The following is a 23261-nucleotide window of genomic DNA, read 5'->3' as shown; positions in this document are numbered from 1 at the left end:
GCTGCACTTAAGGATCCCTTCTCTGTGTCCCACTGTAGTAAAAAGACATTATGTCCGCTGCTGTCACATTGTGTTGTTCAGTGATTTGTCTGCTTATCTAATGATCCCTCCCCAAAACTGTGAACTCTCATGTCAAGTTTAATATCTCAGTCACGTCCATATCCCAGTACTTGACGTGGGCCTGATACCAGAAGATGCTTGGTAACAGTAGGGCTCCTCCAGGCCCCTCTGTCCCTGTATCTGTCGGCAGCCTGGGACTCCCTCCTCTCATTCAGTTTCCCTGTTAGCATCAGAATCCATCAAAGTGAGCTGCTGCTTGACTGCGCTGAGCCTGTTTGTAAACTTTGTGCACATTCAGATTTAAGAAACAAATAGTATTAATAAGAGTGGCAGCATGCAGTAACTCTAAGGCTGGTTACCATTTACAATAAGGCAATCACGTCCGTGCCTGGTGCGCTCCAATGGTTTCCGGAATGCAAGTAATAGAATTTCTGTAGTTAAACAGCTGTCACTCCCGGGGCCGGGGATGTTCATGTATAAATCTATAATTTAGAAGGGTACCTGGCAGAAAGGTTGGTGAAGGGAGGGTTTTCCCGTCCTCGAGGCCAGTGTTGGCCTCAGGACCAATAGTGTCCAAGCACCAAAAATGGCAATTCTGTAGTGTGTTTTCTTTCTCTCTCTTTTTTTTTCCCTTGGGTCAGAATGCAATTTGCGTGGGAGCTGGGGATAAGCCCATGAATGAATATCGGTCCGTTGTGTACTATCAAGTCAAACAGCCGCGGTGGATGGAAACAGTCAAGGTAATAATAGTAATAATAATAATAATAATAATAATAATAATAGCAAACATGTATCTAGGGGTTCTGAGACACCATCCTAATTTGAAGCAATACCCTAGTATATGTCCAGTGGTGTATCAGGCAGTGGAAATGGTGAGAGTACCCTGACCTCCTGATCCCCTTCACTGACCCAGAATCAGCCACGATGGGATTGTCAGATGGTCTTCTTGCTCACAGTGCCCAGCCCGCCAAGCTGTGTCATTCCACTCAGCAGTGAGGAGCGACAGAGCTTGCAAGTGAACGTGAGGCTATAAGAGACCACTTAATGCCTGAAACACACTGTCTTGGGAGGGTGCCTGGGACAAAAGTGGCATTAATCACAAATATCCGTATTACCAGATTGTCACATGAAGCAGAAGGGAATATCATACATTGGAAGAGGAGTTTGGAATTAATTCAGTGAACAGTGATGCTTGAACGCAGCTTCGACTATCTCTGCCTTGTAATTAGTAGCAGTCTTTACTCACCCCGTGCTCTGAACCCAAACACAAGATGTTCACATAACTTCCTTTTCTGACACAGCTGCCCAAATCTCAGTGGTTCTTGCCTGGTCACCTATATTCCCATTTTCCTCAGTGTGTCTCCCTGAACTCACTCTTTTCAAAATGACCTGCCCAACTTTGGGGTCAGAAAGCTATTGGATCAAGTTGGTTTCCTCTTTTCCGTTTTCTCTTATACTCTAATTATTTCTCTTTGCTAGCCCTTGTCACATGGTTGTTAAAATATGTGTCTCTCCATGTGAACCATGAGCATTGGCATTGCGGGGCCTCTGCTTTGCCTCAGCAAGGCCAGCGTTTCCCGTGACGGGCTTGCAGTGGCCATTTGATTCACAATGAAAGAATGAATCAGACTGCAGTCGCCCAGGAGGCTCTCAGTTCCTTTGTTCTGTCTGAAGTCACAAATGGTGGACCTCTTCAGGCTCAGAGTTCATTCTCTGGAGCAGAAAGTGCCCCCAAAGTATACATCTGCTTGACTTTTAATAGTCACCGATTCAGTGTAAACTTGTCCCTCTTAAAGACCAAGGTGGTTTCCTCACAGGTAGCTAAGCTTCTCTGCTTTGGCTTGACTCGCCCATTGCAGAGGGAGCTGGAAGGTGTCAGGAGTTAGGCAATCCTAGCCAGGCTGGATGTGTCTCAGTTTAGGGTGCAACATACCACCCACTGGACAGTGAGACGGGGGTGACGGAGGACTGAGTGATTTGGCTCAGTGTCTTCAGAGGTAAAAGCATCTGGGTATCTGTCCAGCCAAGGAGGGGAATGAGCCCTAGGATTTTCCCAAATATTATTGGATTCCAGCATTTTTACGAATTTGCATGAACAAGAGTCTTCGAGCATACCCCCTAATGACCGTGGTTAATTTGCTAAGCCCCGCTGCACTTGCCAGAACTCCTGGAGTGTGTAAAGAAAATGTGCATCGTGCAGTTTGCAGTGCATCAAATCCTGTGCTAAAGTTATGTGACTTTTATATCAATTTGGGGAGATTCATTTTAACCCACTGTAATTTACAGACCTCTTTTCATTGGCTAGGAATGCAATTTGCCAAATGGATTACATTTGGTACTTTATTTTCTCTTCATAGCTAGTTCTTATGTAATTTATTTACAGTTCATCGGGCTTGATGGATGGGTAATAAATCAGCATGCAGCCTCTCAGTTAAATGGTCAGACTGTCTTTGGTGGGTGTGGGTGGGCTGGATAGGGGAGGGCTGTTTAACTCATTGTCTTCTGAGCTCTGGTTTCTGCCTACCAAGGTGGCTGTCCCTATCGAAGATATGCAGAGGATCCATTTGAGATTCATGTTTCGGCATCGGTCATCCCTGGAATGTGAGTACCTGACCAAAAGGCATCTCTGAAGCTCCCCTAAGGGGGGCAGAGTGGGATAACTGGGTGGCCCATGTGTCATTTTTTTTTCCTGACCTCATAATGCTATTTCTAGCTAAAGATAAAGGAGAAAAGAACTTTGCCATGTCCTATGTGAAGCTGATGAAGGAAGATGGGACCACTCTGCAAGATGGACCCCACGACTTGGTTGTCCTGAAGGTACCATGTGTTGGAATTAACTCTGCAGTGAGTGGGGCATAGGAAGCCAAGGGAAGATGGCAGCATTGCTTAGTGGTTAACAGCAGGGACCATAGCATCCCACACACCAGGGTTCACCAGCTGTGTGACCTTGCACAAAATCTTACCTTCTCTGCCTCTGTTTCCCCTCTGAGAGCCCTCAGTGAATAACTGTTGAGTGAGTATCACATGAGACTGCTCATTTAAACACAACCATGATGGGTACATAGCACATGGAATAAGTGGAAAAGGTTATTATTACACAGAATGGGCTATTGAGGGGCACCTGGGTGGCTCAGTCATTAAGTGTCTGCCTTTGGCTCAGGTCATGATCCCAGGGTCCTGGGATCGAGCCCCACATCGGGCTCTCTGCTAGGCAGGAAACCTGCTTCTCCCTCTCCTACTCCCCCTGCTTGTGTTCCTGCTCTTGCTTTCTCTTTCTCTGTCAAATAAATAAATAAAATCTTATTTTTAAAAAAATAAGAAAGAATGGGCTATCGAGTCTGTAAAGAGCCCTGTGGGATGTGTAGAATACCAGCAAGAAACATTTGAGAGATGCCTCACTGCTGGTAATGGAAATATATCAGAATCTGGGGTCCCAATCCTGCCACTGACTAAATCTAGAATCATCTCACACATCTTCCTGAGTATCAGTTTCCTTTTTCTTAAGTGTGATGGTAATATTTATGACAAACCGATGAGATGACCCATGTGGAAGAGCTATGTATGAAAGGGTGTACAGATACTGACCATTATTATTTACATCAGGAGACTAGTACTGTTTTCAAGAAGTGGGAAGTATTTGCCTTGGTCTTACCTGAGTGCTTTCCCACAACCCCTCTTTGGGGATGTGGGATGCCTCTGCGAGCGCCTGGCTGGACACAAAGCATGTGCTTGTGAAGGAGGATAAGGCTAAGCCGTTGGCATAGGGATCCAACACCTGTCCTTGGCTTTCTCAGCCTTGGGACTGAAAACACCTTTTTGCCTGTGGTCTCCATGGCAAACACCACCTCATCAAGGCTTCATCACCAGGCACTCTTTCTCTGAGTCTCTCTGGGTTTTCTGGAAATGCCCACCCCCTTCTGCACAGCTTCTCTCTTCTCATTTATGGCACATCAAGGTAGTTCTTGCCTTGAAAGCCATTCTTCCCCAACAGACTATGAGCTTGTGGTGGAGGGGCATGGGGGTAAAGGGGGTAGGTCCAGTTATAGTCAGTTTGCAATGTCCTTATTTTTCTTAAGTCTCAGTTTCCTCATCTGTAAACTGAGGATGATAGCAGTGTCTATGACAGAGATAAGAGCAGTTGTGAGGTTTAAAGGAAATGAACCAAGTCATATAAAGCACTTAGAGCAGCTTCCAGTAGTAAGTAAGTGCTCAATAAACTTTAACTCCTGTAATGCCTACCTCTAACTATGCATTTCCACATGCCAAGGGATTTAGGTTTCTATCAACTCTTTTAAGAGCTCCATATGCATTATGCCCATTTAGTCTGCCCCAAATTTCTAGGAGCTAGGTAGTATTGTTAATCTTAAGTTTAATCATGAGAAAAAGAACAGACAGAGACCAAGCATAGACAAGACTTACAAATGGTAGAACAGGGTCTAGATCCCAGGGCTTTCACACTTCAGTGCCTTTGCTCTTAACTTTTCCTTTAAGCTGATTCCTTATCTTGCTGGTAGGTGTGTTAAGACCTCAAGAAATTTAGGGGCATCTGGGGGTCTCAGTTGGTTAAGTGTCCAACTCTTGATCCCAGGTCTTGATGTCAGGGTCATGAGTTTGAGCCCCATGTTAGACTTCATGCTGGGTGTGGAGTATATTTTTTTTTTTCCAATTTATTTATTTTCAGAAAAACATTATTCATTATTTTTTCACCACACCCAGTGCTCCATGCAAGCCGTGCCCTCTATAATACCCACCACCTGGTACCCCAACCTCCCACCCCCCCGCCACTTCAAACCCCTCAGACTGTTATTCAGAGTCCATAGTCTCTCATGGTTCACCTCCCCTTCCAATTTACCCAAATTCCCTACTACTCTCTAATGCCCCTTGTCCTCCATGCAATTTGTTATGCTCCACAAATAAGTGAAACCATATGATAATTGACTCTCTCTGCTTGACTGATTTCACTCAGCATAATCTCTTCCAGTCCCGTCCATGTTGCTACAAAAGTTGGGTATTCGTCCTTTCTGATGGAGGCATAATACTCCATAGTGTATATGGACCACATCTTCCTTATCCATTCATCCGTTGAAGGGCATCTTGGTTCTTTCCATAGTTTGGCGACTGTGGCCATTGCTGCTATAAACATTGGGGTACAGATGGCCCTTCTTTTCACGACATCTGTGTCTTTGGGGTAAATACCCAGGAGTGCAATTGCAGGGTCATAGGGAAGCTCTATTTTTAATTTCTTGAGGAATCTCCACACTGTTCTCCAAAGAGGCTGCACCAACTTGCATTCCCACCAACAGTGTAAGAGGGTTCCCCTTTCTCCACATCCTCTCCAACACATGTTGTTTCCTGTTTTGTTAATTTTGGCCATTCTAACTGGTGTAAGGTGATATCTCAATGTGGTTTTAATTTGAATCTCCCTGAGGGCTAATGATGATGAGCATTTTTTCATGTGTCTGATAGCCATTTGTATGTCTTGATTGGAGAAGTGTCTTCATATCTTCTGCCCATTTTTTGATGTGTTTGTCTGTTTCGTGTGGGTTGAGTTTGAGGAGTTCATTATAGATCCTGGATATCAACCTTTTGTCTGTACTGTCATTTGCAAATATCTTCTCCCATTCCGTGGGTTGCCTCTTTGTTTTTTTGACTGTTTCCTTTGCTGTGCAGAAGCTTTTGATTTTGATGAAGTCCCAGAAGTTTATTTTCGCTTTTGTTTCCTTTGCCTTTGGAGACGTATCTTGAAAGAAGTTGCTGTGGCTGATATCGAAGAGATTACTGCCTATGTTCTCCTCTAAGATTCTGATGGATTCCTGTCTCACATTGAGGTCTTTTATCCATTTTGAGTTGATCTTTGTGTACGGTGTAAGAGAATGGTCGAGTTTCATTCTTCTACATATAGCTGTCCAGTTTTCCCAGCACCATTTATTGAAGAGACTGTCTTTTTTCCACTGTATATTTTTTCCTGTTTTGTCAAAGATTAGTTGACCATAGAGTTGAGGGTCCATATCTGGGCTCTCTACTCTGTTCCACTGGTCTATGTATCTGTTTTTATGCCAGTGCCATGCTGTCTTGGTGATCACAGCTTTGTAATAAAGCTTGAAATCAGGTAAGGTGATGCTGCCAGCTTTATTTTTGTTTTTCAACATTTCCTTAGCGATTCGGGGTCTCTTCTGATTCCATACAAATTTTAGGATTATTTGCTCCAGCTCTTTGAAGAATGCTGGTGGAATTTTGATCAGAATGGCATTAAAAGTATAGATTGCTCTAGGCAGTATAGACGTTTTAACAATGTTTATTCTTCCGATCCAAGAGCATGGAATGGTCTTCCATCTATTTGTGTCTTCAATTTCTTTCATGAGTGTTCTGTAGTTCCTCAAGTACAGATCCTTTACCTCTTTAGTTAGGTTTATTCCCAGGTATATATGGTTCTTGGTGCTATAGTAAATGGAATCGATTCTCTAATTTCCCTTTCTGTATTTTCATTGTTAGTGTATAAGAAAGCCACTGATTTCTGCACATTGACTTTGTATCCTGCCACGTTGCTGAATTGCTGTATGAGTTCTAGTAGTTTGGGGGTGGAGTCTTTTGGGTTTTCCATATAAAGAATCATGTCATCTGCGTAGAGAGAGAGTTTGACTTCTTCATTACCAATTTGGATACCTTTTATTTCTCTCTGTTGTCTGATTGCTGTTGCTAGGACTTCTAATACTATGTTGAACAAGAGTGGTGAAAGTGGGCATCCTTGTCTTGTTCCTGATCTCAATGGGAAGGCTGCAAGCTTTTTCCCATTGAGGATGATATTTGCTGTGGGTCTTTCATAGATAGATTTGATGAGGTTCAGGAATATTCCCTCTATCCCTATACTTTGAAGCGTTTTAATCAGGAACGGATGCTGGATTTTGTCAAATGCTTTTTCTGCATCAATTGAGAGGACCATGTGGTTCTTCTCTCTTCTCATATTAATTTGTTGTATCACATTGATTGATTTGTGAATGTTGAACCATCCTTGAAGCCCAGGGATGAATCCCACCTGATCATGGTGGATAATCTTTTTAATGTGCTGTTGGATCCTGTTGGCTAGGATCTTGTTGAGAATCTTAGCATCCATATTCATCAGTGATATTGGTCTGAAATTCTCCTTTTTGGTAGGGTCCTTGCCTGGTTTGGGGATCAGGGTAATGCTGGCTTCATAGAAAGAGTCTGGAAGTTTTCCTTCTGCTTCAATTTTTTGAAATAGCTTCAGGAGACTAGGTGTTATTTCTTCTTTAAAGGTTTGGTAGAATTCCCCAGGGAATCCGTCAGGTCCTGGGCTCTTGTTTTTTGGGAGGTTTTTGATCACTGCTTCAATCTCGTTATTAGATATCGGTCTATTCAGGTTGTCGATTTCTTCCTGGCTCAATGTTGGTAGTTTATATTTTTCCAGGAATGCATCCATTTCATCTAGGTTGCTAAGCTTATTGGCATATAACTGTTCATAATAACTTCTGATGATTGTTTCTACTTCCTTGGTGTTCGTTGTGATCTCTCCCTTTTCATTCATAATTTTATGAATTTGGGCTTTCTCTCTTTTCGTTCGGATTAGTGTAGCCAGTGGCTTATCGATCTTATTGATTCTTTCAAAAAACCAGCTTCTAGTTTCATTGATACGTTCTACTGTATCTCTGGTTTCTCCCTCATTGATCTCAGCTCTAATCTTGATGATTTCCCTTCTTATGTGTGGAGTTGGTTTGATTTGTTGTTGATCCTCCAGTTCTTTAAGGTGTAGAGACAGCTGGTATGTTCTGGATTTTTCAATTTTTTTGAGCGAGGCTTGGATGGCTATATATTTTCCCCTTAGGACCACCTTTGCTGTATCCCATAGGTTTTGGACCGAAGTGTCTTCATTCTCATTGGTTTCCATGAATTGTTTCAGTTCTTCTTTGACCTCCTGGTTGATCCAAGCATTCTTAAGCAAGGTGGTCTTTAGCTTCCAGGTGTTTGAGTTCCTTCTGAACTTTTCCTTGTGATTGAGCTCCAGTTTCAAAGCATTGTGATCTGAGAATATGCAGGGAATAATCTCAGTCTTTTGGTATCGGTTGAGTCCTGATTTGTGACCCAGTATGTGGTCTATTCTGGAGAAGGTTCCGTGTGCACTTGAGAAGAATGAGTATTCTATTGTTTTAGGGTGGAATGTTCTGTATATATCTATGAGGTCCATCTGGTCCAATGTGTCATTCAATGCTCTTGTTTCTTTATTGATTTTCTGCTTCGATGATCTGTCTGATTCTGAAAGAGGCATGTTAAGATCTCCTATGATTAGTGTATTCATATCAATATGACTCTTTATCTTGATTAACAGTTTTCTTAAGTAATTGGCTGCTCCCATATTGGGAGCATAGATATTTACAATTGTTAGATCATCTTGGTGGATAGTCCCTTTAAGGATTATGTAGTGTCCTTCTGTATCTCTGACTACAGTCTTTAGTTTGAAGTCTAATTTATCTGATATGAGAATCGCTACCCCAGCCTTCTTTTGAGTCCCATTGGCATGAAAGATGCTTCTCCACCCCTTCACTTTCAGTCTGCGTGTATCTTTAGGTTCAAAACGGATCTCTTGTAGACAGCATATGGATGGGTCCTGTCATTTTATCCAATCTGCAACCCTGTGCCGTTTTATGGGTGCATTTAGGCCATTCACATTGAGAGTGATTATTGATAGATACGTTTTTATTGACATCGAGTTACCTTTGAAGTCTTTCTTTCTGTAGACTGTCTCTATATTTCTGTTCAATGCTATTCTTGGGATTTTTCCTCTTTTATAGAACCCCCCTTAATATTTACTGCAGTGTCGGCTTGGTGGTTGCATAGTCTTTTAAGCCTTGCCGGTCTTGGAAACTCTTTATCTCTCCATCCATTTTGAATGTCAGTCTTGCTGGATAAAGTATTCTTGGCTGCATGTTCTTCTCATTTAGTGCCCTGAATATATCTTGCCATCCTCTTCTGGCTTGCCAGGTCTCTGTGGACAGGTCTGACGTTATTCTGATGGGCTTCCCTCTGTAAGTAAGGAGCCTCTTTGCCCTGGCAGCTTTCAAGAGATTATACCTACAATTATAATTCCTCAATTTGACTATCAGGTGTCGTGATGTTTTTTTGGAGTGTATAATCTTGGGTGGAGACCGTTCAGCCTCTAGTACATGAACGCTGGTTTCATTCGCGAGATTCGGAAAATTTTCATGAAGGACTTGTTCCACGATATCTTCTCGACTTCTTTCTTTCTCCTCCCCTTCAGGAATTCCAATAATTCTGACATTGGAACGCTTCATGGCATCATTTATTTCCCTGATTCTGCTTTCGTGGGATCTAAGCTGTTTGTTCCAGGCTTCCTCCTGATCCCTTCTCTCTATCTGTTTGCCTTCCAGATCACTAATTCTATCTTCTGTCTCAGTTACCCTAGATTTGAGAGAGTTTAGATTAGATTGGAACTCATTGAGAGCATTGTGGACCTCCTCCCTGGTAGCTTTAAGCTCCGCCCTAACATTGTGAACATCCTGTCTGGTCGCTTTCAGTTCGGCCCTAATCAATTCTGTTTGTGGTCATCCATGGCTTTCTCCAACCTAGCTATTGCCTGGATAATTGTTAGCCTGAATTCTCTTTCCGACATATTGTCTATGTTGATAGCCGTTAGCTCTGTTGCAGAAGGTCCATCCTCTGTATTTTTCTTCTGTTGGGCATTCCTCCTCCTAGTCATTTTGGTGGGAGATGACTGAACAGATGTAGCTGGATGTATCAACTCTGGTGCAGTCAAGGTGCACCCTGGAACACTTCTGAGCAATCAGGATTCCCCACCCAAACGAGAGACAAAAGAAAAGAAAAAGGAAAAGAAGAAAAAGAAAAAGAAAAAGAAAAAGAAAAAAAAGAGAGAGAGAGAGAGACAGGAAAGAAAGGGAAGATGAAAGAGAAGGTTCAGCCCAGATGGGCCCCAAGGTAAGATTTATGAAGTAGACAAACAAAAAGAGATAAAAAAACTGATACAATTATATGGCAAGAGAAAGAAAAAAATATATATATATATGCAAATAAAGAAAGAACCTCGTCAAAAAGAACCACAAGTGTAAAATTTATATGCTATCAGGACAAACTCAAAAAACACAGAAACACTGGTGGAAGAAGATGGGAGAGTTCTTATAAATTTTCAGTGTGTGCGAGGAAGGTTGTTTTGGTTCTTCCTGGATGTATCTTGATATCTTTGTTAAAGGACTCAACTTTCCTAAGATAAAGGGGATTAAAAATTGGTTTACCTATAGGGGTAGTATTGATTGGGGAAAGGGGATTACTTTGAAGTTAACTCTATATGAATATTAGAGGATAAAAATAAAAAGGAATATACTAGACTAAACTAAACTAAAATTTTAAAAAAAAGGAATTCAAAAAATAAAAATGCAAAAGAAAAACATAGGTGTATGTATCAAAAAGTTCAGGTTAGAAAGGTATTATGGAATTTGATGTACTGTACAGCTCGCTGTGATGGTAAATAGGTTAAAAAAATTACCTATGTGTAAAAAAATATATATATATATTAACCGGAATAGTGGAAACGAGTGAATAATACAAGTTTTCCTATGAAGTAGTGGTGGTTCTCTTGTAGTCCTTTTTTTTTTTTTCTTTCTTGGTTTGTTTTCTGGGGGAGGGGCCTGCCACGTGGGTTGTCAGTCAATGATGTTTCCTGAGTTGAGTCCCCCCACCCCCCTCAAGGGGGTGGGCTCTGGGCAAACTGGTTTTTTTCAGGCTTTTGTTCTCTGGCGGTTTTTTTTTGCTTGTTCACTTTTTTCCCTCTCACCTTGACCGCCTTTGATGGTTTTTGTAGTATTAGAAGAAATCAAACTGCACCCTGATCTCCGTCTCAGAGAGAAGCCTCAGTCTGGGTGCAGAAGCTGAATAAATTCCCCCTTGGCCGCTGGCAGCGCAGGTTCCAAGTTGCAAACCCTGGGGGCGCAGGATCTTTTGCTCGTCCCCAAAGCCAAGGCAGTGGCGGCTGTCTGGGAGCTCCTGACCGCCAGAGAGGTTCCAAGCAGCGATCGCACACTGAGATTTTGCCGCCGGCCTGGGCTGGGAGTGTCCGGATTGCGCGCACCTCTTTTCAGAGGCGGCTGTGGGTTGGGTGCGCGTCTGGGGCACTGAGAACGGGGCGCTGGTCCGTAAGCCGCAGGCTGGGCTTTTGCGCGCCTCTGTCCGGGGAAGAGTTGTGCTTGCGCGCGTGCGCACGCGCGCGGCTTAGGCTTTGAAACAATGGCGCGGGTCAAGGAGCGCCGCCAGGCCTCAGTAACCCAGGGGAGATCGAGGGACGTGCGCACGCATCTCAAGCTTTGTGGTAGGGCTAGCGCACGTTCTGTAGACCGGCGCGGCTCCCATCCCCTCACAGGAGCCGGAACCCACGCGCTCTGGGGCGCGCTGGCGGCTTAGGGACCAGGAGCTGGTTTCTCCGCAACACTCTCTCTGCCTCTGCGCCGGGGAGGCCGTCTGGGACTGGGGACTTAAGCCCCTGTCCCTAGCCGCCCCGATTCCCACAATTTCCCCCCGCAATCCTTTGCTCTTTTGGAGTGCTTTCAACCAGTCTCCAAGTTAATGCTGGTCCCCAGACGCAGGGCACTCTCGCTCGTATTGGGGTATTACTTTCCCACCGGTCGCCACTGGTGGCTCCCTCCCCCTTTTGTTTATCTTCCGATATCAATCCTCCGTTCCCATCCCGCTTTACCTGCTCACTGGCGTCTTCTGCCCCTGTAGAGATCCAGACGTGTATAATTCTGATCTCAGGCTGATTTCATGGGTAATCGGAGTTCTTTGATAGGTAATCAGCTCACTTTGGGGTACCAGCTGAAAAGACGCCTCTTCCTACTACCCCGCCATCTTGTCCCCCTCCTGGAGTGTACTTTAAAAATAAAATCTCAAGAAATTTAGGAGAAATCAAAATGGCCTATCAGGGAAATCTTCAATTCCCTTCATGCTGTTAATGAAATCCACAAATCCTTCAATTGGTTGGTCAATCCCTTTTCCATTAATGCAACTTTGGATTCTTGCCTGTTTGGAAAAATAACCCTGCCATACCAGCTGTTTATTATTTCTCTGATTATTATTTTTTTTTTCTAATTCTGACTCTCTGCACCTTACAAATGTGTAAGTTGGCCACTTGGGCATATACCTATGGCTGGGGAAGTAACCAAGGTGTTGTTTCCAGGGGGAGAGTAAGAAGATGGAGGATGCCAGTGCTTACCTGACCCTTCCTTCTTATCGACACCATATGGAAAACAAGGGGGCCACCTTGAGTCGAAGCTCCAGTAGTGTTGGGGGGCTCTCTGTCAGCTCCCGGGATGTGTTCTCCATTTCCACCCTGGTGTGTTCCACAAAGCTCACTCAAAATGGTAATGAAACCTTCAAGAGTTGTATATATGTAGTGCACATGTGCATGTGTGCATGGGTAACCCTGGGGGGGGTTCCTGAATGGACAGTTCAAGCCAAGAATAGTAATTCTGCTTGTCTGGACTCTTTCCAGTGGGCTTGCTGGGTTTGCTGAAGTGGCGTATGAAGCCTCAGCTGCTACAGGAGAATTTAGAGAAATTGAAGATCGTCGATGGAGAGGAAGTGGTGAAGGTCAGTGGGGCTTCATTCTGTTTGTCTTTGTCTCCAGTGACAGAGCTTTAAATCTTGGGTGGCTTCAGGGGGCAAATGAAGTGCTGAGGGAGATGGGACTTTTTCTCTAACAGAAGGACACAGTATTCCAAATTGCCATGAGAAATCTTTACTGGGAAATTCAGAGGATCATATGGTTCAAGGATGTTGAATGTTGAGTGGTAGAAAACTATGGTTGTGTTCAGTTCCTGGAAGGAGATCAGCCTGGGTGTAGATCTCAGCTCAACCGCTTACCAACTTTATGTGATAATATTGTGACTATGACATATTTCGTAGAGTGGCTTTGAGTATTCAAGGCAATAATATTTAAAAATTACTTAGCATAGTCTCTAACACAAAGTTATAATATTGAACTAAACATGTAAATCATACAGAGTTCAGTAAATAGTAACTATTAATTATTTTTGTTGGCATAAGTTGCTATAATAGTGTGATGTCTTAGTACTACTTGCATGTTACTATTAGAAATAAAAAGTATTCTTAGTTCCTGCTGCTTACAGAGTATTATGCATTATACATGAAAGAGGGAAAGACATAAGGGCTCACATTTTAAGTGAAACAAGCAGAAAACAATACAGATGTCAGATGTATTATTGTATCCACATGGCGTTGGAGAATATAGCATCTGAGGTATAAATTTAATGAAGCAACACTTCTGTCCAGTTCTATGGGACAGGTGTTTCTCACAGGTCTTGGTGATCTTATTTCCATCAGGAACTTGGTCCAGCTAGAAACTCTGAGATTAAACTTCTTTATTTGGTAGCTGTGTGTTTTCAGGGACTATAGGAAATATTGACCCATCCTTTAGTAAGGGAGAGTATCAGATTTTAGTTAATTTTCCATACATGGAGAAGCAATGGTAGAATTTTCAGATCAGTACTTTTAATGTGCACTATTGACCCACCTACCTGGTTCATCAATAGCAGGAAAATTCTCCAGACATCCTTTCACAAGATCTGTCACCTTTGGGCAGCTTGCAGAAACATCTGGGAGGGAATTACATTGTCTCCATCTTTGCATTCTTTTTTATTTTTCTAAAAAAGTTTGTCATTGAAGTATATAATACAGCAAAATATATACAGAATACTTACCCTAAGAGTATAGTTTCCTATATTTTTACACATGTATATACCCATTTACCCACCCTCTAGATCAAGATACAGTACATTTTTGACATTGTGGTAGGTTCTCTCATACCCCTTCTTTACCCCTCCCCATGCTGACTGCTATGATAGATTTTTTTTTTTTTGCCTGTTCTTGAATTTCATGAAAATAGAGAAATAAATAATATACATTTTCGGGTCTGACTTATCTTACTCTACACAGTTCTTATGAGGTTATCCTCATTGTTTCATATAGACGTAGTTTGCTCTTTTTTTTTTTTTAAATCACTGTGGAGTATTCTATAGTATTAAAATGCCACCATATGTTCATTCATGCTGTTGGTTGACAATTGGTTTGCTCCAAGTTCTGGCTCTTGATAAGAAAGCTCCCTGGACCTTTGGAATGCAGCGTATGGTGGATGTGTGCTCTCATTCTCTTGGGGATACACTGAGGAGTGGGATTTCTGGATCACCTGCACTGTGTTTTAACATGACTTTCATTATTTTGTCCAGTTTCTCCAAGATACTCTGGATGCCCTCTTCAATATCATGATGGAGCATTCTCAAAGCAATGAGTATGATATCCTCGTCTTTGATGCTTTGGTAAGAAGGAGGGGAAAGGTGTTTAGTGATATTAGACATTAATATGTGTCTCACTGTGAGAACACTGAATATTGTGGCCTTAGAGGCCCTTTTAATGAACTTTTTTGGACGTATTGTAACTTTTAGCAACCAGAGCAATGAACGAATGAGCCACTGCATTTGTCTGTTTGTTAGTTTGTTTGCTTCTAATTCATTTAAAAGCGTGGCTGGGTGAGTAAAAGGGGAATTTTAATTGTTGATGTCATATTGGCACTGGTTGAAAGTATATGAAGCTGGATACCATGAATAATGGCTTCGGCTTTCCATGAATGCTGGGAGCTAGTCCTTGACCAGGTTGTGAAGCACTGAAGTGTTTCCCACCTTCTTCTTTCTCATAGTCTCCCAACTTCTCAGTGTCATCATACCTTCCTGCCCACCCAGCACATTTTATGGTGGCATGCTTTCCTGATCTATCCTCTTCCCTATTCCCAAATGGTGTCTTCCTCTGATCTGTCCCATCTCAATGTTTCTTCAGTGTCCTGTCCACACGAGGGTATCAATAAAGTTTTAATATGTTAACTACTTATGTCAGTGACATTTACCTTTTAAAGAGATTACTTGGAGACAACCGTGACTTAATCCAGTGCTTCCCAGAAGGTCTTCTTGAAAGCTAGCCCTCAAGAAAGAATCTTTTTAACAAAAAGATCCTTTGATTAACTAACTCTTAGGGAAGTGTTGGACATTGTATGACCTTCTTAGAGATTCACAATGGTTGTAAATATGTTAAAGACTCTAAGAACCCTGCTGTAAAGAAGGCAGTCTTAACAATGATATCCTGAGATTTGTCAAACTTTATATGACCATGAAACCCTTTTATCCTACGATACCCTGTAGCATGTTTCACGGAATGCTTTTTAGAAGAGACTACATTAATGAGACTACTAACAATATATTCGTGACTTAATTCCTGAGCAAAATCATTTTGCTGGAGGTTCAGTTATGCCATGTAAGTATGGCTTTCTGCCTTGGGTCTGACCCGAAAACACTGATTCCTTGAATCTTCCTCAGATCTACATAATAGGACTCATTGCTGACCGGAAATTCCAGCATTTCAATACCGTTCTGGAGGCTTACATTCAACAGCATTTCAGTGCCACCTTGGCTTACAAGTAAGTTACTGTACATATAGGGATTTCTTGTGCACCCCCAACTTGCCCTACCAGGATGCCTAGGGCACAAGGAACTTGAGTATTTTCCTTTTGCACCAGGCTGTGTGAATTCTCCCTTTACTGATAAAACTCCATCCATGCTGGGTTACCTGGATTAAATAAAAATATGCAAACCCATAGGTTAGAATGAATATTTTATTGTGGTAGAAGTACATGAAAACATTAATTCATTCAGTCAATCAGTCAGCTACCATTTATTGAATAGCTACTTGTAGACACTGGGATTCAAAGGCTAGGAAGGAGAAAACGCAGGCCGAGTATAGTACCCATTATAGCTTGGGTACAGGGGATGATGATTACAGATGGGGATGATACTGGAGAGGTTGGGAGAAGCCAGTTAGTAAAGGGGTCCTGAAAGCTGGGCCGAATAGTTTGAAGTTTGCCTTGCTGGTAATGAAGAAACATGGAAAATTTCTCAGCAAGGGAATTCCATAATATTATTAGAATATTTTCTGTAAGAAGCAAAAGTTAAAAAGAGCATTCTCCCCACCATTATTCCCACTCATATCCTGATTGTGACTAGTTTTCCTAGTCAAAAGATTGTTTTTTTCCTCACTAGTTTTTCCTTTGCTGGTTTTCTATGGGTAGGAAATACTTATTCACTCCCCCATATTAAATATATATATATTTTTAAGCAGAGTTATTTTTATGGCTGCAAACGAGTTAGTAAGCTTAGCTATACCACCACCTTTAACCTTTGATTGAATGCCTTATAATTTATAGAGCAAATTAATGACCATGCTGTGGGCTGGAAAGAGATGTATTTTGAAAACATATTTCCTTATTCAGGAAATTGATGACGGTGCTGAAGACTTACTTGGATACCTCCAGCAGAGGGGAGCAATGTGAGCCAATCCTAAGAACCCTGAAAGCTTTGGAATATGTGTTCAAGTTCATTGTTCGGTCGAGGACATTATTTTCACAGTGAGTGCTTGTTATGTAAGAGTGATTGATTAGTTCCGCAGTTCCTCCAGGATGTAACAGTATTTGTGTCATCCGGGAGATTCTTTTATAAAATTACAACCAGCCATTGATCAAAAACAACTTAAAAATCCAACATAGAGAGTTATGAATAGGTTATAATTGTTCCCTCTAAGCTCATTCAGGCAAAAAAATAAATCTTAACATGTTATAGAGTTATGCTTCATCCAATGAACTTGATTTGTGATTTGAGGCTCTTCTGTGTTTCATCTATCATTCTTCATTTGATTTGAGATAGAAAACTTTCCAGGAATCTTCAGTGTTAGAGGTGCTGGGAGTGGAGAGAGCAGAACTTAGGGACTTTTGACAGTTATTTGGCTCTAGGAGGTTGTGCATGACAGATGAGCTGGTATTTGCAGTTGATCTCTCTGTCCTTGAGATCCTAGTAGCCAACAATTGAGCTGACATGTTAAAACACCTAAGAGATTTGATGTTTGATGAGTAGTATTACAGAGGTTATCTGTTGTTTTTTGTTTTGTTTGTTTGTTTGTTTGTTTTTGAAGGGCTTTGGAGATAGAGGCATTCAAATGCAATGTGCAAAAGAATAATTTACGTTCATCCTGGCTATAAGGCAAAGTTAGGCAGACGATTGTGATTGTGTATATGATCAGATTGGTTGTGTGTGATGGGAAATAAGGAAAACTTACAGAGAATGTACTGCCTGGATTCTCATCAATGCAAATGAAGAACATTCAACTCAAACTGATTTATTAGGGAGAGTAAAACTTTTATTTTTTAAAAATAAAAATCCAGAAAGATAGTTGGCCTCAGGCATGACTGGATCCAGATACTCAATGCCACCAGGGTAGTCTGTCTCCCTAGTTCTTGCCTCTGGGTCCTCTGCTAAGGGTCATGTGCTATAGTTTTTAAACAGTCTGACCAAGAAAATGAATATGCATTGGTTTCATGTGCACCTCTGGAGCCATGGGCCAGGTCAGCCACTTACTGTATAGACTTATTTAGTTGGAGAGATGGTTTTCCAAAAGAAAGTAGAAATCTGTAGTCATCATTTTGACCATGACAGTGGATGGGCTATAAATTTTCATAGTTGACAAGGCATTTGAATAATGAAACATTTTAGATTCTCCAAAAACATTCTTTGAGATTTCAGGTGAGAATTGGAAGAGATGAATGTCTTGAACCTTGTCACATAACATATGTCATGTTCATTATTCTTTTTTTTTAACTTAAAACTTTTTATTTTATTTTATTTTTTAAATTAAATTTAAGTAATTTATTTTTAATTAAATTTAAGGCAGTTTTATATGGTATAATATTCATTTCTGGAGTAGAATTCAGTGGCTCATCACTTACATACAACACCCAGTGCTCATCATAACAAGTGCCCTCCTTAATAATATTCATCGTCCATCTAGCCCATCCCTCATCCACCTCCCTCCACCAACCCTTATTCTTAAAGTGAAGTATTTGTTTCCTCTCACTTGCCAGTTACTCAAAGCAGAGACTGTGTATTAAAGTCTTAGGGTTATTTTTCCATGTTTGAGAGATACTTGTCAATTATTTGAAAACGAATGGGTCTTTCTAAGGGTTGAGTTTCTTGGAGGAGTTCAAGGATTCAAACATTATAATTCTAGATTAATAGGCAAAGATATGTTATATAATCTTGCAAGTGAGAACTTTAGGTTTATAAGAAGAACGTATATTCTTCATTTATCATACCTTCTGCCCCTTTCTCCTTTTGGTTTATTTTATTGTATCTCATTCCCTGCTCCCTTCTTTTCTTCCTCCCTTCTTTTCTTCCTTTCTTCCCTCCTCCCTTCCTCCTTCCCTCTCTTCTTTTCTTCCTGTCTTCTCTTAGTCTTTGTCTCTTCCCTCTACTGGAGGAAAGGGCATTTGCACATTTGTCTTCTTCTCTGCCTCAAGGCAAGTCATCCTGCAGAATTTCTAGCTCTTCATTCAGTGTAAATCTGGTGTTGCTGGAACTCCAAGTGACTTTTGGCTACTTAAGGAGTAGGGGTGGTCTGTTATTTCTTGCTGTATCCCCAGCATAGCATATAGAACATCATCAATACTCATGAAATACCTATTGGACAAAGTGCATTTTGGGGGATAAGGGATACCTCTGGTCAGAAGAGATGTCTCTAAAATAATCCAGGCCTAATCTTGAATCCTTTTGCATGAACAAAGTATAGGCTAACCTGCAAGGAAAGTCTAAGACCCCATGCTGAGGGAAGGCGGTTTTCCTTTGTCTTATTCATTTTAGAAACTTTGTCAATGGTTTTGCTCTTAGTACAGCATCAAGGACACCGGGAAGCAATGGAGGTATTTCCCCATACTAGGAAGGCCTTTTACTTGGGAGACTAGAAAATAGAAGGTTTGGAATTTATAAGCCAGCTGGTGGGAAATCATAATATAATTATTGCTTTGGGGACTTATTGTGTCTGGTATTGTGTTCCTGTTTCCTGTTATTTCTTTGTCTTCTTTCCTCCTGTGCATAATTCAGTTGATCTAGCTCCCGTTAGCAGTTCCCTTGACATTTTTCTTTGCACGAACTGCACATGAGTGCTTGCGAGGGTTAAAGGATTATCCTATATCAATATGCAGGATGCAGTTGGGTAAGGGAGGAAGAAAAGTTGAGAAAGATAGAATTTCTTAAGGATTATTTATTTCTATCACATAGCCCAATAATGTGATTTCCTTTTTCCCTCTCTTTATGTCACTGGCTCCTGAGTCAAAATCTGGGGCAGGTGTCTTTGGGCATCTATCTGTGCCTTAGTTGCAGTGGAAGCTGGCAGAGCAGGTTCAAGCTTCTGTCATGGGGAGGCAGGCTTAAAAGTACGGGAAATTCCTAAACCGTAGGAAGTGTGTCCAAAAGATGTTCAGTAACCATCAATATGACCATCATCCATTAGATTTTTCTGGAATGACTAAGCTTCTGGGAGGCATAAAGCATAGTGAGAAACAGTCAGAAAGAGCTGAAGTGATTATCTTCTAGGCACTGAGCTTCTTTGCAAAATTCCTTGCAGCTCCTTTTATCCTGAAGCTCAGACAACCAGCTGAGCTGATCCCCAACATTTCTGAGCTGTGGAATTACTCAGTCCAGAGAAGACTGTGCTTCCCCGGATCACACAATATGCGCACTGAAAAGCTCTCCTTCCTGCTGGCCAGGCACATTAGAAATGACCCTGCAGCCCTTCTGTAAAGATGGCTCTCTAAAAGAGAAGAAATCCAGAACATGGTGCTGTAGTGGGATTTGTTCCCACTTGTCTATGTTCCTTATAAATCCTAATGCTGCCATAGGCTAAAGTACAGGGGCAAATGTGGAGCAGTGATTATGTTCATGTTGTGTTGGTGCGTGTTGGCTCAGTGATGGTCAGTGTAACACTAGACAGACTTGGGAGGGAGTCATATGTTTGTCCCTGTGCCCAGCTTACTGAGTGACCTGACCTGACTGAGACTCAATTTTCTCATCCATAAATGGGGATAAACCAATTCTTAGTATTTTGATAATGAAATGAGACTGTACCTACAAAGTTATCCATGTAGTATCTGGTACTTAATTTCATAAATGTAACAAATGTTACTTGGTATCGTGTTTTTACCTAGGCAAGACAGGAAGGGTTTTTATTTGAAAAACTCAGATTTAAATTAATAAGTGGTGTCTTGGTCCATGCTCAAAATTTGGCTTATAGTTCATGCAATCCTAACCCTTTCTTGTTGTTTTTGTTTGCTTGTATGTGTGTTTGTTTTTAAGAAGGGAGTGTTATGTTTACCAGGTGTCTGCTTTTTGAGGATCACAATGTAGGGACTTTTATGGCTCCCTGAATTCCCCTTGGTCTATTGGCCCATTGGCTGGCCCCTGCTTGTGTTTGCTGTGTGTGTGGTCAGCCCCCTTGGGCAACCATGTACCGACCTCTCTGCTCCCCGCTTGTGCTGCTTGTCTGCTTTTGCATTATGCCTCCTGCTCTTGTTAAGGACCTGCTTATTCACTGCTTGCTTCCTCCTCCTTCTGCGTGTGCTCCCAGTCTCCTGGGGCTGCTCTTCCACGCACATATTCCTCCTTCACCTCCCTCATTCCCATTCCCTTTGCTTATGAGAGGCAGTCAGCTCAGTGGTTAAAGGCACAATCTTTGGAGCTGGCTACTTAGGATTGAATTTCGCACTAGAGTCCTACCACTGCCATTTACTGATGTTTATGACCTTAGACAGATTATGTAGCCTGCCTCAAGCTCGGTTTACTTGTGTATAAAACAAGCAGGGATGTAAAAACCCTTTTGGGTTGTGGTGCAGACTGAGTGAGCTAATGGGTGTCAGGCACTTAGCACAGTGCCTGTCACAGAGCAAGCTGCCACAGCCATGGTGATTATTACCTGCTAAGTGCATTTCACTTATTATCTCCATTAGTCTTCATAAAAACCCAATGGAAAGCCTCCTCTCCCCGCTTTATCTCCTCTTAGTCCTCACTCACTCCATGCCAGCCATACAGGTCTCCTTACCGTGGCTCAAGGTCCCAACTTAGGGCCTGGGCTCCTTTCCCCTCATATCTGCTTGTTCACTTCCTATCCTCTTCCATATCCTCACTTAAATGTCTCCTTTTCTACCCTGTTGAAAACTGCAACTTCTGATTCCCCTCCCTTTCATTCTGTTTTTGATCTTTTCTCCCCCTCCACATAGAACTAATAGATGTGTCTGTGTTTTGCACTGAGAACAACACATTGACACTTGTTCAGTGTGAAACGGGACACCCTTCCGATCCCCCTTTCATAGATAAGGAAGCTGAGACTTCGATTCACACTTAAAGGTCACACAGGTAAGAATTAGCAGAGTAGGGCTTCACATTCTGCCTCATCTGATTAAGCAAATTGAAGAACCAGAACTTTTGGAGGACGATGCAAGTCTAAAATGTGGTTGGCTATGATGGGGACATAGCCTAAGTGAGAACAACTCCTCATGGAAGGATTGACTTGCTGGGTATTGTCAGGGCTGCAGAGAGGCACAAAGCTCCTTGAGTTTAGGTGCTATCATCCCTAAGCACAGTAGGACTTCAGTAAAAATAAAGATGACTTAGAGCAGAAGTTATCAGGAAAGGAGTCCTTGCTATTATGGCAAAGCTATCCAGGCAAACATGACTCGATCCTCCTATTCTTTCAAGGAGTGAAGAAAGTAGAGCTGACACAGGGCCAGCCCAGGTAACTCACCCAGATAACTCAACCTCCTGCTCCCCAATGCTCATCTAGGAGCCAGGAAGGATGGCCATGGTGTGCACAGTGCCATATACCTGTACTGAGGCTTCCACTCCATCAACATAGGTAACCAAGAAGCATGGTTCACACCTCCGGTGGACACCCCCAGTCTGGCTCACTTCATCCAAGGGCAGGCATCTTGTCCTTTCTGTGCTCGCCTTCAGCATCAGGTGATCAGATAGTCTCTGATGTTCTCTTTTGCGTTTTATTTTGCATTTTGCTTTATTCTGTCTGTCTCCCCTCTCAGCCTCTACCTCGCCCTCCCACCAGCTCAATTTCTTCTTATGTAAATATATACTAGCTCACCCTCCTGGTCATGCATATGTTAGTCAGGAAGACCATCTGAACAAAGCTCAGGCAAGCCCAATGTAGCCTGCAGTCAGAGGGAATCCATAAGCCTCTGCCTTTTTAAACAAATATGAATTTAACTCCAAGGCACTTGCCAGTGTGATTTGTTTTCATTGTTCATGTATGAATAAATATTTAAATGTAATCATCTGTTTATGCTGAGCATGGGCTGGGATGCCCGTCACATTGCTATTCCTGTTTCTCCTGCATATAATTTGTTTGCATGTTAATGCCATTTATTCCTATGTAAGCCTCTGTTTTGGGTTTTGAATATAATTTCACTTTTTGATGACAGTAATGGCTCAGTAAACTGCACAATTGCAGTTAATGGAATTATTTTATGATAACATTAACTTGGCATCAGATCAGAGTGGAAGAGAAAACTGTCATCAAAGAGATATTGTCAAACAGTTACTTCTCTTTAATTTATTATCTATTTTATGAGTTGCTACAGTGTTGAGGGGGGAGCTAACAGCTTGTTTATTACAAACATATGTAGAAAAGCTTTGTAAACCATGAAGTAAGTAGCCATCATTGTGATATGAAATTGTTCATGTGCATGCATTTTGAATAGCCCTCTTTTCCCTCTGCATATAGAAATATTAACAAACATTTATTGAGCACCTATTATGCACTAGGCACTCTAAGTGCTGGGGACTCTGGAATTAATCACTAAGGCTTCCTCAAGTAGCAGTAACACAGTAGGGCATGCTGCATATGCTTCCCAGCAATCAATCACAGTTCCCTGGAATAAACAATGATCCATGACTTGATGCCATTGAGGCTCAGGGAGCAGACAGATTTAAATGACAAACTCCACCTCGGGAGGATCCTTAATTCTTCTCAGAGGAGGTGATGCTTCAGACTAAACATCAAAAGAGAGAAGAATCACAGAGTCCAAGTAGAGGGAACAACACATGGAATACGATGTCCAATTACTCCTGCCACTCCTGAGGAACATTTATGAAGCCTCTCCTCTGTGCTTGGCCATGGATCACTTTTTTACTCTGCCCCACTTCATACTCACAGCAACCCTGGGAAGTATAGATGTTCTGATGTTTATTTGACAGAAGAGGAAATGAAAGCCC

General features: G+C 41.9%; 1 protein-coding gene across 1 annotated transcript in view; it reads left to right on the top strand.

Annotated features, from left to right (window-relative positions):
- DOCK2 (dedicator of cytokinesis 2) overlaps nt 1-23261 on the top strand; it is a 424170-nt gene that overhangs the window by 66184 nt on the left and 334725 nt on the right. Inside the window, exons 15-22 of the mRNA XM_044229734.1 lie at nt 702-800; nt 2589-2661; nt 2774-2877; nt 12275-12458; nt 12590-12687; nt 14343-14432; nt 15480-15580; nt 16430-16564. Coding sequence (XP_044085669.1) covers nt 702-800; nt 2589-2661; nt 2774-2877; nt 12275-12458; nt 12590-12687; nt 14343-14432; nt 15480-15580; nt 16430-16564 — 884 coding nt within the window. The remainder of the gene's footprint in view (nt 1-701; nt 801-2588; nt 2662-2773; nt 2878-12274; nt 12459-12589; nt 12688-14342; nt 14433-15479; nt 15581-16429; nt 16565-23261) is intronic.

The sequence above is a fragment of the Neovison vison genome, chromosome 1, assembly GCF_020171115.1.
Source record: "Neovison vison isolate M4711 chromosome 1, ASM_NN_V1, whole genome shotgun sequence".
Taxonomy (NCBI): Eukaryota; Metazoa; Chordata; class Mammalia; order Carnivora; family Mustelidae; genus Neogale; species Neogale vison.
The sequence above is the reverse complement of the archived record's forward strand: the minus strand, read 5'-3'. Positions and strand labels throughout refer to the sequence as shown.